General features: G+C 45.4%; 1 protein-coding gene across 2 annotated transcripts in view; it reads left to right on the forward strand.

The window, feature by feature from the left end:
• The window catches only part of LOC137384291 (alpha-1,6-mannosylglycoprotein 6-beta-N-acetylglucosaminyltransferase B-like), a 994,997-nt gene that overhangs the window by 965,270 nt on the left and 13,757 nt on the right, over positions 1-15,970 (forward strand). For both annotated transcript variants that reach the window (XM_068058117.1, XM_068058116.1), the window contains 2 exons: positions 6,580-6,654; positions 14,814-15,091. In XM_068058117.1, coding sequence (XP_067914218.1) covers positions 6,580-6,654; positions 14,814-15,091 — 353 coding nt within the window. The remainder of the gene's footprint in view (positions 1-6,579; positions 6,655-14,813; positions 15,092-15,970) is intronic.

A 15,970-nucleotide genomic window follows, 5' to 3' on the forward strand; every position in this document is an offset into this window, starting at 1 on the left:
GTATTTTGCTTTTATTACACCATGTTTGATTGTCTTTACCATTCACTTCAATAGAAATCAAATTCAGGTGGGGTGAAAAACAGATTGCCAATTCCTGAACACCCATTTTAAGTACAGCCAAGTCAAATTTTAACCCCTATTTCCCACCAGAGGTCAGATCTGGGGCGTGTTAATCAGGTTCCCCAGGGTTTGAAATATGCAGAACCCATTGTTTATCCCGCATTTTAAGTGCCTCTAGTGAAAGTACGAATTACATTAATGACATGCAATTTGTGCTGTTGTTCTGTAATTAGCATAACAAATCATGTGCACACTTGAACATTTTCAGAGGTTAGCACAAAGGCATTGAAAAAGCAGTTTGAGGTGAAGTCAAAAGACAAGCACAGCATGAGTATAACTGCATGGGCATAGCACCAACTTTTAGAAAATGGGGTCTGATGCTCATAAATTATTCCTTTTATTCTGGGTAACTCTTGCATAACAAACTCATGGAATTAATGTGAATGCAGCCATAGTCCATTGCTAATCCAATGTTAATCAGCCCTTGAATGAAAGCCATTGTTTCCCAGTTACAGTATCATTTCTTTATAAAATAATGGGTGGAGGCTAGAAAAACTGTCTTGTTGGGATGTTCTTCTTCTGATGTTATTCATTTGCAGAGACTGAGGTCAGACACCGAAAGGATTCCGATGAAAGTGGAAACTTCAGACAGAATTTACCTCCCTTCCCACTAAGTGCTGGTATGCTGGTATGGGTCAGCCCTCTCTCAAACAACGGAGAATAATGGTTTTACAGCATTAATTAACTGGCCAGAGATTACTCTGTGTTTGATATCTTGTAAAGCTGCACAATTCCAATGTACCTGAACTTTCTTTAAGTTGTGTTTAGTTTACAGAGTACATTAATGGCTATATTATGCAGCATGCAACATACCAGTACCATCTGCTAACTCTCTGAACAGTGTATTGTAGACCACACTCAGTGTACAATTATGTTCCTGCATCCCTGCTAGGAGCTGTGTAGTGATATCATATGTCATATTTCCAGTGGGTTGCTCATATCTCTGAGGAAACAATTACCAAACTTGTCTTTGTCCTGGAATAAGTGGAGGATCGATGATTACCCTTCAGAAAGAAGGAGCATTTCCAAGAAATTGCATTCACAGGCATAATAATTTGGCAGTGGTTACAGACAATTTGAACATTCATGTGTTGATGAGCATCGTGGGATGTTGCACAAGTGCTTGCATGGCAGTTGTCCTGCATGGGAAGTGCCAAATCTTCTTTTTTAAAAAAACCTTGCCAGTATCTCCTGCCACTGCATGACAGTGCTGATCTTAGTGTGTTCACCAGCATGTCGAAATAGGACATCTGTGTTCTGGGTAAACACACTAATGAACCACAAACTGACTGATCCTGGGCAAATTTCCTGTAACCTTTGGTAAGAAAAAAGACTGCTGGTGTCACTGTTAATATTGGTAGCACAGGGCCATTGTTGCTGTTTCAATGCTGATTCCAAGGAGATGACATGGAATCTTCTGTTGCTTCCTTGATGAGACATGGGGGCATATTTTCAGGTTGTTGTGCCTGGATATATTGGATTGTCTGAGCACTGAACATAGAGGAAAACGGTTCAGGAGATCACCAGTAGCAAAGCCGACCCAATTTTCTGTCCATTTAAATGTATCAACAGAAAATTGAGCAGCCTCCGTTATTGCCATCTGATCATCCTGCTGCTGACTTTTCCCCATATGTGAACCACCCAGGCAATCCAATATATATCCAAAGGCAACAGTAGGTTCTGTACCATTGTCTCCTTGTGCACTTCACATTTGTAAAGTTGAGACAGCTCTGTCATTCCAGATAGACATGTTGCCTGGATAGTAGTGAATTCTGGTAATCCTCCTACTATGCTCCCTCACATCTTTGGCCCTGCTCAGCTACTTATATTCCTTCTTCTTCTTTTCCTCTCCCTCTGGATCACAAAGTACAGCATGTACTCATGTATAAAATGGAAAATTTAGGACACTAGGGGCTGGACTTCTAGGTCCCACCATGGGCAGAAACAGAGGCAGGTGGGGAATGAAAATACCAGCACTATCGGGCCACCATTCCCAGCGCTGGCAAGTTGCACCCGGGGGGGGGTGGGGTCGGGGGGAGTGCGGCCCCAAGAACCCACCCGATCCATTGATGATGGTAATTAAGGTAGTTAAAGAGCTCTTGAGAGCTCATTGAGGGCCATATTTTGGCATAAATAAAAACAAGAAATGCTGGAAATACTCAGCCGGTCTGGCAGCATCTGTGCAGAGAGGAGTAGAGTTAACGTTTCAGATCAGAGACCCTTCTTCAGAACCTCTGACCTGAAACGTTAACTCTGCTTCTCTCTGCACAGATGCTGCCAGACCAGCTGAGTATTTCCAGCATTTCTTGTTTTTATTTCAGATTTCCAGCATCTGCAGTATTTTGCTTTTATTCAGATTTTGGCAGGGGTGCATGGACTGCACCCTGGGTCTGGTGCAGACCAGGTGCATGAGGCGGCTACACAGTGAGGAGCCAGTCATGGCTGGCCCAAGGAATTAGGTGGGCCTCATGAAAGGGAGAACGGCACAGAGGAGGACTCAGCCATTGACACACAGGTGCCATCGGATCAGCTCAGGGTGCAGGGAGAGTGGTCAGTAAGTGCTGGGTCAGCACAGGGATAATCACCCTGCTCGCATAGTGGGGGCATAAGAGGAGGGGGCAAGGCTTCCAAACACTATCAGGAGGCCACCTAAGAACAAGGAAGGCAGCAGCTGGCAATATGAGCATGACTCTCAGACTTCAGGTCCAGTGGCAATGAGGAGCAACATCCTCCACAGGAAGGGCAGAGTAAAGGCCTGCTACCCAACACAAACCCAACGGGACCCGACGACGTGTCGGGATCGGGTCGGGTTGCACTTTCGGGTCCGGCACTCGGGCTCGGGTCGGGCCACGTCAGACACGCTCCATCACAGGTAAGTGGCTCCAATGTTAATTTAATTTTTGGACTAGAAAGGTGGTTTTATTACAGTTAGCAAGAAAGTGAAAAATGGAAGGTAAGTTAACTGATGGTCGGGTCGGGTTGGGCCGGGTCAGATGTGGTTCTGTTGGGCTCGGGTCAGGTTTTTTTTTGCAGACCCGTGCAGGCCTTTAGGGCAGAACCCCAGGCATGAGGAGGGCAGAGGAGAAGGATGAAGGGCAGGAAGGTAACGGAGGCCATACCCTCAGCATCGGATCTACCACTGAAGACAGAGCTACCTTGAAATGACTGGGAACTAGTGCTGGAGGAGACTGCGACTCTACCAACAGATGGTCATAGAGATTTGTGCCATCGTCATGGAAGACTTCACACCTCGCAGCACTGCTCACCATGCCCTGCCAGGAGTTGTCAAAGTCATTGTGGCCTTGAACTACTTTGTCTCTGGCTCCTTCCAAGGATCAGCTGCAGACCTTGGTGGCATCTCACAAACAGCTATATCTCACAGGTCACTGATGTCCTTTTTGCGAAAGCTGAGCAGAATGTAAAATTCCAAACAGATGGTGCCTTGCAGGCACAGAGGGCAGAGGGTTTTGCCTCCATCCCTGGATTCCCCCAGGTGCAAGGCATTATCATTTGCACCCATGTGGCCATCAAGCTGGATGGACTCCTCCGTTCTCAGTCCATGACTGCGCACTGCCTCAGGGAACTTTGACATCTGGGAGCACATCTGTTGCTGCCGATCTACGTACAGCCTCCTTTCCCAAGGCCCTGCCTCTATGCCCTGCTGAGCAGGCCTGTGGCTGTCCCCCATCCTCCAAGGGGGACTGCCCACAGCTACCTGCCTCTGTCATCTCCTCCTGCACACACATGACATGCTCATCACCCAGTGCCACCCCATCTAATCACACGTAAGGACCCACCAAATTCTTTGTATCTGTGCTGGTGAAGGGTGCACGTAAGGTGTGAGGGTGCTTGGTCTGAGTCTGTTCTGGCAGTGCTTAGCCCGGTGATGGTGCAGGAATCGGTCTTAGCTCCTCAACATCAGAACCTGTGGGATTGGAACTAGCCTTGGAGAGCAGAAGCCTCTGCAGTGCTGAGGCTTCCCAGAGCAGCTCAGTCCTCGGCATGCTTTCAGATAGGCTGAAGCTCAATGCACCCACTTAATGTATTCTGTATTCGCCCTGGTCCACCATGGATGCCCATCTCGTCTTCCCGACCTGCTCTTTGTCAGTGACCCTGGCAATCTCCATGGCTCCTTTTGCCATTGTGATGATGATGTGCAGGAATGGAACCCCTCCTCCCGTCTGAGCTCTCTCACGTGCATTATGTGTCTACTTCTCCTGCAAGACCAAAAAAGAGAGAAATAAGGCACTTCTGGCCTCTATGGTCAATGCCAATAGGTCATATATATAAGAAGCTGCATGTATCAATGCTGGCAGGTCCTTAGCAGCAGTATGGCTGTGAGCCTTGCTGAGGGGTCAGTAAGTATCCTGGGCACACACTCCTCCCATGTTCAGGCTCCTCAGCTGGTTTGTTTGCTGGAGGTTGAAAACCCAGGGGTTCTCAGGGTTCAGCATTGCACTCACCTTGCCATAATGAATGAGTGCGGTCCACACTCCATTTGCTCACTGTCTCAGCGACCTTGATCCAGGTTCGCTTAGTCTGAGAGGGTGGCCTTCTCCTGCCACCCTGCAGGAAGAGGACCTCCCTCCTCTCCCTCACTGCCTCAAGGAGAACTTCCAGGTTGGCACACACCAAACAAGAGACAGCCCTGCCCTAGGTTTCAGGCCTCTGCCTCTCCTTCTCCATGGTTATTCTAGCAATTAAATCTCTGAAACAGCAGCTACAGTAATGGCTGTCTTTCAGTCCTACCTCAGTTCCCACCCCCACGGCCACTAATTGACCACCCAAACTACCCTCCAGCCAATTAACAGTCCACCTCCATGAAAATTGGGGGCTGTGACTGCTTCCCCTTGTGGCAGGATCGGGAACTGGAAACAACCCTGATGTCCGTTTCCCGTCCCCGGAAGGAAATTCATGTCCTAAGAGTGAAAAGTAGAGTCATTATTTGTACTCATGATGAAATGATGGTGTTGTAACCCACCCTGGAGAGCCAACTCACCTGGTCCTGGCAAATCCTGCTTTCCTGTCTATTCTGGACTCTCCAGTATGGCTCCTTTTCTCCAGTCTCCCATTCCCGTCTTTGTCTTTGCATTATGACAAAACATGAAACAGTCAGTGTGAATTCTGTGAGAAGCTGCAGTGACTGATGATAGTGGGGTGAATCTTACGCATAAGTGAAGATTTTTTTCCGTTTTCTTTGCTGGAAAGTAGAAGGTTCATATTATATGGGTTAGCTTATATGCAAATATATAGGCTAGTATTTGCTGATGCACCCATACAGCTGTGTGGTCTGATACAGTTAAATCTTTATTATGTCTCTTGGTGAGTTCCATGTTGGACCTCTGGCCATTCTCTCCACTACATAGGTTTCGGTGTTATGAATGCTTGGATCTGAGCATGAGAAAATTTGTATTTTAACCTTTAATTGGTCCGTAACAAGCCAAAAACAAAACATTGTCTGATCTGTCTATTAATGTGCTTTAATCCAGTTTGACACCAGGAAAAATACCTAGAGTATGGTTACAATGTGCAAAGGTGCCATCGCACCATATTATGACTCGTTAATGCACATTTACTTCGTACGTTAGCTCTAGCACACAAAGGCATTTCATCCCCTGTGCACCATTAAATAAAAATATATGGTAGCCTTGAGACACTTTAGTCTTACCGATAGATGAATGGTAATATATTCAAGTAAAGAAATAATGTTGCTTTCTTCCTTACTTGAAAAATATTCTGCAATAAAGAAAGGATGTGCATTCCATTGATCAAAAGAATTTTTAATTAGGAGTCTCCAGGAGACTGCAAGACATTCAAGCATTGTTACACAGATTTTCAGCAGCAAGCTGTATTATCTCAGTGCCAGATCAGCATATCATCAGTGCTATATAATCGTCCAAGCATTCCTTACTTTCTCTTAATTGTAATAAAGACTGATATTTAAATGATTTGTAACGTATCCTTGAACACTAACTCACCAATAAATATTCAGGTGGTTGTAATAAAGTTGTATAATGACAGCTAAAAGTCAAAGAACACAAGGCAAGCACATTTAATTTTTTTAAATCTAATTCATTCTGGTTAGGCATCGCAGCCATTATGTATCTGTCTGATGGTGTTAGGAAGAAATGATGTGACGGAGCTCATTGCCTGGAGTACTGAAGTGAAAAGAGTTCATTATATTTCATTCAAACACACAGGACCGTAATTGAGAACTCCCTATTTCAGGATATGCTTCAATTATTGAGAAATGTCTAAAACAGACGGAGAGAAAAATCTTAATTGCCATTTATTTATGCCAAGCAAATTCATTTAGGTATTTCAGAGGAATGTTTATATGTGTGGCACAAGCTGTAATTTAGGAAATTAATTACATACTGTAGTATTATTAAATGTAGTCATTATAAATATGTTATTCATCTCATTTTTATCTATAATGTATTATTTTATGCTCATTAGGTTGAACCTTATCTTCCATATGAATTTACTTGTGAGGGGATGCTGGAGCGAGTCCATGCTTACATCCAACATCAGGTCTGTCAATCAATGTTTCTCTCTCTAATCACAGGTCACTCATCTCATGCTGTATTTTGTCAGGTGCCAATCTTCTAACATTGCTGCCAGTGGCTTTGTTTTCAGCCTACAAGCAGCTCAATGTTGGATGATTCAAAGGCATTAGCCACAAAAGTAGAACACTTCCCATCCACAAAGTGCTTTACCTAATGCCTTGGACAAGAAATTAGATGGAGAAAGGACGGAGTATTTTTTTCAAGGATCTCCCTTTGTTAATGTTCCAAATATATCTAGAAATTGCTCATATACATAGCATATTCCACAACAGTAAGCTCATCACTAAGTTGCGATACTCTATTTTTTCAGTGACCTTAATGTTAAAAAAACAGGTATACATGAATGTACTTATATTACTTCCACCATTATTTACTTGTATTTTTTAGCACTCCTTTATCCTCCCCCACTTCCCCCATCCCCTTTCTGAACAGCAATCACATACCACTTCCTTTCAGAAAGGACAAAGATGCCATTTGTTCCAGGCCTCTGATGTTACAGTTCTTAGTATGGCTGCTGGGGTCTCATGTGTGCGATCTGGACTTGGAGTCAAGCACCACTCTTTCTCTATGCTGCCACTGCTGGATGCACAGTGATATTTCCTGTTAGTGACTTATTTTCCAACAATGTCAGATAAAATGTGGTGAGCATATTGTTTTCTAAAAGGCTGCATTTGCTGACAATGCAACCACTAGGTGGCACATGCACAAATGCAGCCTCATCCACTGAATCGTCACTGGCTGCAATGGTTCAGGCAGCTGCCAGTAATAAGTATGGCGCTGCTCAATTTATCACAAAAAATAAATTAAACCCAAATCTCCTCAAAGGCTGCGATCGCCGCCTCCATCCCACCCTCAAAAGTACCCCTCTCCCTCCTGCAATCGTGCTTCTCTTTGCCGCTTCCTTCCATGCCCATCTGCTTGCTGCTTGCTCCCCGCCTTGCTGCTGCCTTCCCTTAGCCACTAGCTCTCACCCTTGCCGCTTCCTCCCCTTGGCCTCTCGCCCCCGCCTTGCCACTTTGGCCGCTCGCTCCCCGCTCCCTTCCCCCCACCCCCCACCCCCAGCCACTCACTCCAGGCCTCAATGCTTCTCCCCTCAGCCACTTGCTCCCGCACCACCCTGTCACCCCTTGGTCACTCGCACCCCGCCTTGCTCCTTCGGTGCACGTTCCCCGATCCCCATTGCTTCCTTGGGCTGTGAGGTGGGGAGTGAGTGGCTGAAGGAAAACAGCAACGAGGCCAGAAGCAATCGGCCGGGAAGGGGGTGCGGGGGGGGGGCGGCAGAAGCGACGAGGCAGGAAGCGAGCGGCCGGTGGGGAAGCGGCGAGAGCAAGTGGCTGAAGGAAGGCAGCGGGAAATTGAAAGTGGTGATTGAAGCGGGGATGGCAGGAGGAAGCGGGGTACTGTTCGGAGGAATGGAGGTGACGATCGCAGCTATTGAGGTGTGAGGGCGTCATTGCGTAGTGATGTCAGCGCACATTCATACTGGCAAGCTGGCAAATGATCGCAGGCACTGATGACGTCCGCGATCACTCTGCACATGCTCTGCCTTGTCAGGAGTCACTGTGTTTCCACAAAATGAGGGAGAACTTTGAATGAAAGGTCTTCCCCTTTAAGTTCTGCTTGTCTGTCATACAGTCCAAGGATGTCAGGAAAATAAAACTGTGGCATTCTTCAAAGTTAAACTGGTCAGCACCAGAGAAATGGCTTGAAACTCCTGCTGGCTTGAAGCTTATCTTTTTCCTTTATCTAAATTTACAATAGAAAAGTAGAGTTTGCAGAAAATGGACATTTATGTTCTAAATAATTTCTCCAAATGTGGTTCTTCTGTTCTACTTAACGTAAGGTAAAATCTCTTCTTTGACATCCACGACCTTTGTCTATATTTGGATTCAGCACAGATGCTTTGTTCAATGCAAAAAAAAATGGCAGAAGCATCAGTAAGTGTTAGAATGCCTAGAGCTAACAATCTGGCAGTCTGCAATTCCACAGAGAACAGGTTTTTCCTTGGAATACAGCACCACCTTGCTTTGGATTTGGCAAATAACATTGATACAAGAGTAACATCCGTCTAGTGTACGCAGATGAGTAACGTGCAACCTTCTGAAGTCATTACTGGATCCAACAGCTCCAAGTTTGAACCTAGTACCAGAAGCACTACTCAGGCTAATCTGCAATAAATTTTACAGATGCAGAAACATATATCACATTGGACAGGTCATGGGTTTTATACTGATTGTATATGTTCAATTACAGTGAAAATTCAATAAATTTAATTTTAAAAGCATTGCAGGGAAATATAAAATGATGGACAAAGTAATTTGTCAAATGTTACCTACTGTCTGAAATCAATATGAATGGTAAACCTAATTAACAACAACAACAACTTGCATTTATATAGCATGTTTAATGTAGTAAAACATCCCAGGGTGCTTCACAGGAGTGTTATCGAACAAAATTTGACACTGAGCCACATAAGGGGATAATGGACAAATGATGAACAGCTTGGTGTATTTTGTAGGTTTTAAGGAGTGGTCTTAAAGGAGGAGAGAGATACAGAGGCTAAGAGGTTTAGGGAGGGAATAGACAGCAATGATGGAGCAATTATGTAAGAGGCCAGAATTGAAGGAGCCAGAGATCTTGGCAGGTGAAGTGTTGGTTGAGGTTACAGAAGTAGGAAGAGGTAAGGTCATGGAGGGATTTGAAAACAACGATGAGAATTTTTTTCAAAAGGTATCATCGGACTGGGAACCAATGTGGGTCAGTAAGCACAGAGATATGGGCTTCACTGCAAGGCAGAATTTATTGCCCATCCCTAATTGCCCTTGAGAACCTGACGGTGAATTGTTGTACTGTTGTACTGCTGTAGCCCACATGGAGAAAGTACTCCCACAGTGTTGTTAGACAAGGATTTCCAGAATTTTGACTCGGCAGCCATGAAGGAACAACGATCTATTTCCAAATCAGAATTGTGTGTGACTTGAAAGGGAGCTCGTAGGTGGTGGTGTTCCTATGGCCTGCTGCCCTTGTCCTTTTAGGCCTTGGTGTTTGTGGGTTTGGGAGATGTTGTTGAAGAAACCTTGGCGAGTTGCAGCAGTGCACATTGTAGATGGTACACACTACAGACATGGTACACTGATGGAGTAGGGAGTGAATGTTTAAGGTGGTGGATTGGATGCCAGTCAAGCAGGTTGCTTTGTCCTGGATTGTGTTGAGTTTCTTGAGTGTTGTTGGAGCTGCACTTATCCAGGTAAATGGCGAATGTTCCATTACACTCCTGACTTGTGTCTTGTAGATGGTGAAAAGACTTTGGGGAGTCAGGAGGTGAGTCACTTGCCACAGAATACCCAGCCACTGACCTGTTGTCGCCACAATATTTATGTGGCTGGTCCAGTTAAGTTTCTGGTCGATGGTGACACTCTGGGATGGTGGGGGATTCAGCAATGGTAATCCCATTAAATGTCATGGGGGGATAGTTGGATTCTCTCTTGTTGGAGATGGTCATTGCCTGGCCCTTGTGTGGCACTAATGTAACTTGCCACTTAGCAACCCAAGCCTGTATGTTGTCCAGGTTTTGCTGCATGTGGTCACAAAGTGCTTCATTATCTGAGGAGTTGCTAATGGAACTGAATAGTGTGTAATCATCAGTGAACATCCCCACTTCTGACCTTATGATGGAGGGAAGGTCATTGATGAAGCAACTGAAGATGATTGGGCCTAGGGCACTGCCCAGAGGAACTCCTGCAGCAATGTCCTGGGACTGAGATGGTTGACCTCCAACAACCACCCCCTTTGTGCTAGGCATGACTCCAGGTAGTGGAGAGTTTTTCCCATGAGTCCCATTAACTTCAGTTTTACCAGGGTTGCTTAATGCTACACTCAGTCAAATGCTACCTTGAAGTCAAGGCCAATCACTCTCACCTCACCTCTGGAATTCAGCACTTTTGTCCATATTTCGACCAAGGTTGAAATGATGTCTGGAGCCAAAATGAGCATCAGTGAGTAGGTTATTGGTGAGTGAGTGGCACTTGATAGCACTGTTGACGACACCTTCCAATACTTTGCTGATGATTAAGAGGAGAGGGGCTTAAGAAGACGGCTTGCAGTGAAGAGAAGCTGTGGATTATCTTTGCATTCTAGGATGATCCTGGAATCAGTGAGCAGTTTTGGGAGAGAACAGGACTTATGTGGTCCGGGTCTGGCAATGAATGACTAAACCAGTTGTCCACGATATATGTTCAAACCTGCGTCTCTTAGATTTAAGGGGGCAGAGATGTGGGCTATACCGGGGGAACAACTAGTGTGAGAGGAAGGAATGATTTTAATGGGGACAAGGGCATTAAAGGTGGAGAGTAATATTGAGCAGATCAGTAATTCAGAAATGTCATGGCGAATGGAGGCCAACAAGCTAAGCAGTTGGGAATTTGAAAGTGCAGTTGTAAGTGAGTTGAGGGAGAGTTTTTTTTTTCCAGGGAAAAACACAGAAGGAAATGGGCGGGGGAAGGGAGTTGTGGGTGAAGAGGGATACAATGAATTGATCAGAGATGGCCATATAAGTGATTTACACAATGGAAGCCAAGGCCGTGTAAGATGGCAAGGTCGAAAGGTAGCCATAAGTATGGGTGGGGAAGTTTATATGGAGGGAGAGATTAAAGGAGGATAGGATCCCAGAGAACTCAGAGGAAAGAGATGATGAGTTGACACGGAGGTTGAAATCGCTGAGGATGCAAATTCATTGGTGCAGAGGCTGAGGAAGGAAAGCAATGAATATATCTCAGTGTGAAAATTGGCATGGTTCTTGGGTGGACGGTAGAGAATGAGGATTTTAAATGAGAGGCGAGTGGGTGAGAGGGGTGGAACAAGGTGAGATATTCCATGGAGAAAGTGCCAAAGAAGTAGGGGGGGTCAGACCAAGGTGTATTTGGTGACAGGAGCGGGGTAAGTGGTGGTAAGTATAGCCAGGAGGGGAGGCTTCTTTAAGGGGGAAAAGCGGGGAAGGTGTCATCACCCGTCAGCAAGATATCTGTCAAGGCCACATTGTCAGTGTAATCATCCACAACAAGCTGCTGGAGGGAAAGGGCTTCTTCACAAGAAAATGGACATTCTGGAGGGAGATGCAGAGAAGGTGGTGGTAGCCAATCCTCTGGCAGTGATCACATGGTCAGCACTGGGAGGGCTGAGTTAGAAGAGAAACGAATTCGCAAGATTAGCTCCAGGTGGGCACATTGGGCAGCAAGATCAGTGAGAAAGCAGGATGGGGCAGTTGGGGGTTGCTACTCGTAAGGATACAATATTGAATGCCTCAATGGACCCTTCAGAGGATGCCATGAGAAGCACAGGGGGAAGCTGTAAGATTAATCAAGAGGGAGTCATGCAAGGGACAGCGGCAAGAGAATAGGAAGGTTGAGGAGTGCTGAAGGGTTGGGATAGGGATTTGGGAGGGCAGTGTACCGAAGAGGAGAGAAATGATAGGAGGTATGATGACAGGAGAGAGGGGCCTAGGAAGTTAAAGAGAAAATAAGAAAGGAAGGGAAAATAAAAGTGATGGGCTCGGGTCCATATTGGCAGCCAAAACGCGCACACAAATGGGCGGAGGAAACTCAAGTTACAGAGGTATGGTTAGACTTGATACGCCCTAGTATTAAACGGGAAATGGAGAGAAGACAATAGGAGGGAATCCACAGTTAAAATCAGAAGTTCCATGGTGGGATAAAGTTGATGCAGGAAGGGTAGAGTCATCTTGGAGCATCGGTGAACACATCCACATTCGGATGGCGAGTGAGTTCAGAAACTATTTTAAGGGTAGAATATTGGAAGAGGCACTGCAGGTTTAGCATCAGTTGTTGAGGCTATGATTTAAAATGCAACCTGCAAAGAAATTTAAAAGAATACCCATGACAGGACTTTACAATGGAGTCACCTAGATGTTTATATTGCCTTATGTGTTTTTATAATGTTTTTGTTGAAGTAATCTTTCTACATGCTCCCTATCTAACAGGTGGGGCTGAATTTTACCAGCGCCTCAACGTCGAGGGTCGTGGCGGGGGGGCGGGGGGGGCATGTAAAAGTCTGCCGGGTGAGGCCTGCCTCGGACCCCCGACGCCAAGAAGGCCCCGTCACATTTTACCGGTGGCGGCTGGACCTCGGTGCGGCCCCCCCCCCCCCCCCCACCGCCACTCGGCGGCGGAGCCTTCATTTAAATATTTAAATGAATTAAAACAATATGCCTTCCTGGCGGCTGTCCTACACCGATTTTACGGCCGCCAGCTGCAACCCATGTGCCTTCGGGACTCCATTTGGAGTCCCAAGACAAGACACTGGTGGGGAGGGGGGAGGATTGAAATTATCAGGGCTGGGGGGGCGCGGGTGGGAGCGGGATGAACAGTTCTTATTGGCTGTGGTGATGGTGGAAAGGGGCTGAAGGGTAAATGTGAAGAGGTTGGGGGGGGAAGTTCAGGTTGGGAGTGAAATTGATTTTATTAATATCAGTCAATAAAACAACCATTGTGGGGGGTGGGAAATGGCCTCCAGCCCTTCATATTTTATTTTCAATGAAATATCCAGTGCAAAACCTTTAAAATTTCAAATTAATGCTAAGGGCTTGAAGCCCTTTAAAAATGGTGCCAATGCCGGCGCCCGCACGGTGGTGCCGGATGCCATTGCCGGGGCCGGAGTGGCTGCCCCCTCTACATCATCGGGGGTGGCCGCTCTGCCCCCTCCATTTAAATGAGCCCCCATGCAAAATCTCGCAGGGGCTCAGCAGCGGCACTTCTATGTCGGAAGGCCGCTGACTTCAAAGTGCGCTATTGCGATGTACGGCACGCTAATAAAATTCAGCCCCCGGTATCACCAAGTCAGTATCGTCTCATTACATATTTATAGACAAAGACTTGCAGGTCATGTGGGGGTAAAAGAAGCAAAGTAATTTTATTCTTTACCTAATTTGGGAAAATATCTTTTTATCCCCACATAATTGAAATGTTATTTTTAAGTAATTGGGTATTTTACTAAGAAGCTCTAGGCATGAACCATAGCTTTAAAAAAAGAATATAATTTATTACATACCAGGAAAATATGGGCCTAGAATCTGCAGTCCATACAGAATTGAGAGAAGGAGGTTCAAAAGATTTAGGATTATGTTAAAGAAAAAGAAAATCTTCTCACTGCAAAAGTGTACTCTCAATAGTAACTGCACTTGTAGATGCTCCCCACCATAACATTGTATATTTCATTCCTTTAGACCACCCCAGTTTATTTTGGTTGTTTTCTGCTCCAGGCTATTAGCTGGTCCAATTCATGTTTTTTTTAATTCATTCATGGGATGTGGGTGTCATTGGCTAAGCCAGCATTTATTGCCCATCCCTAATTGCCCTTGAGAAGGTGGTGGTGAGCTGACTTCTTGAACCGGTGCAGTTCTTGGGGTGTAGGTATACCAACAGTGCTGTTAGGAAGATAGTTCCAGGATTTTGGCCTAGCGACAATGAAGGAACGGCAATATAGTTCCAAGTCAGGATGGTGTGTGACTTGGAGGCGAACTTGCAGATGGTGGCGATCCCATGCATTTGCTGCCCTTGTCCTTCCAGGTGGTAGAGGTCGTGGGTTTGGAAGGTGCTGTCAAAGGAACCTTGGTGCGTTGCTGCTGTGCATCTTGTAGATGGTACACACTGCTGCCACTGTGCGTTGATGGTGGAGGGAGTAAAGGTTTGTGGATGGGGTGCCAATTAAGCGGGCTGCTTTGTCCTGGATGGTGTCGAGCTTCTTGAGTGTTGTTGGAGCTGCACCCATCCAGGCAAGTGGAGAGTATTCCATCACACTCCTGACTTGTGCCTTGTAGATGGTAGACAGGCTTTGGGAAGTCAGGAGGTGAGTTACTTCAGGAATTTGGTTTTCATCCCTACTTTGCATTCTGTAATGGAATCAAATAAACAAATTGTGTATGATTCGCAGCTACCTTACATTTCCCTGACAAGATGTTTATTCCAATCTTAGCACCCTATTCACCAGTGTGAGGTTTTAAAACAGTATTGGATAATTACATTTTAACACCTACTTTAGTTATCAAATGAAAGGTACCTAACTCTGAAAACATTTATACCAATGCTATTTTTTTCTTCTTTCTTGTAACAGGATCTCTGTGACACAGTATTTCTGTCATGGCCTCAGAATAATGTAAGGCATTTCTCATCCTCAACTAATGCAACAAGCCTATTCATGTTTCCTCAAAATGTCACTGGGCTTTTCTGGTCTCCAAATGCCACCAAGTTGCTCACTTGGCCTCCCATAAACTCAATGCAAGTCCAAGTATCAACAACAGCACAATCTTGTACAGATGCCTGTCAAGAGCATGGACTCATCTGTGAACCAACATTCTTCCAATTTGTCAACAATAAGGCCATCTTTGAGCAGTAAGATTGTCTTTCCTTTCCATTCATAAAGCTTGAGATTTTGAATATTTCTAGTAAGTAGCATTCGCAATGTACTGCACTGAAAACTTCAACACAAACCTTTTTATGACTATTCTAGCATTACTATTTTAAGAGAAAATAAAAGTAAATCCAAAATTTGGGGTGGTACAGTGGCGCAGTGGTTAGCACTGTAGCCTCACAGCTCCAGCAACCCGGGTTCAGTTCTGGGTACTGCCTGTGCAGAGTTTGCAAGTTCTCCCTGTGACTGTGTGGGTTTCCACCAGGTGCTCCAGTTTCCTCCCACAGCCAAAGACTTGCAGGTTGATAGGTAAATTGGACATTGTAAATTGCCCCTAGTGTAGGTGGGTGGTAGGAGAGTGGTAGGGAGTATGGGATTAATGTAGGATTAGTATAAATGGGTGGTTGTTGGTCAGCACAGACTCGGTGGGCTGAAGGGCCTGTTTCAGTGCAGTATCTCTCTATGAAAATACAAAGAGATAATAATTTTTTTCTATATTTGCCTAATTAGGCTTCGTCTATTATGACATTAAGCCAGAAAGACCCAGGCTTGATTCACAGTTTGGGTTGAGTTGGTTAATCGCAACCAAGGCAACATTTTAGTTGCTACATTTGCTCTGATGCCCTGAGGCAGTGAGGAAACAAATGTGCCCGGTTCCTGCTCCTGCTCACTTTTCAATTGTTCTTGCTGGAAAGTGTGATTCTCTTTGCTGTCCGCACTCATTGTCCAGCTCACACATGGTGAATGGCCGTTTGGGTGAGGTGCTGAAGGACTGCTGTTGCCCATAGACCTGTATCCCAGCAAGAGTCTGCACCTTCAACAGAAGAGGGGGATATTTGACTTTGCAATCAACAAATATA

The sequence above is a fragment of the Heterodontus francisci genome, chromosome 26 (genome assembly GCF_036365525.1).
Source record: "Heterodontus francisci isolate sHetFra1 chromosome 26, sHetFra1.hap1, whole genome shotgun sequence".
In the NCBI taxonomy this organism is placed as follows: domain Eukaryota; kingdom Metazoa; phylum Chordata; class Chondrichthyes; order Heterodontiformes; family Heterodontidae; genus Heterodontus; species Heterodontus francisci.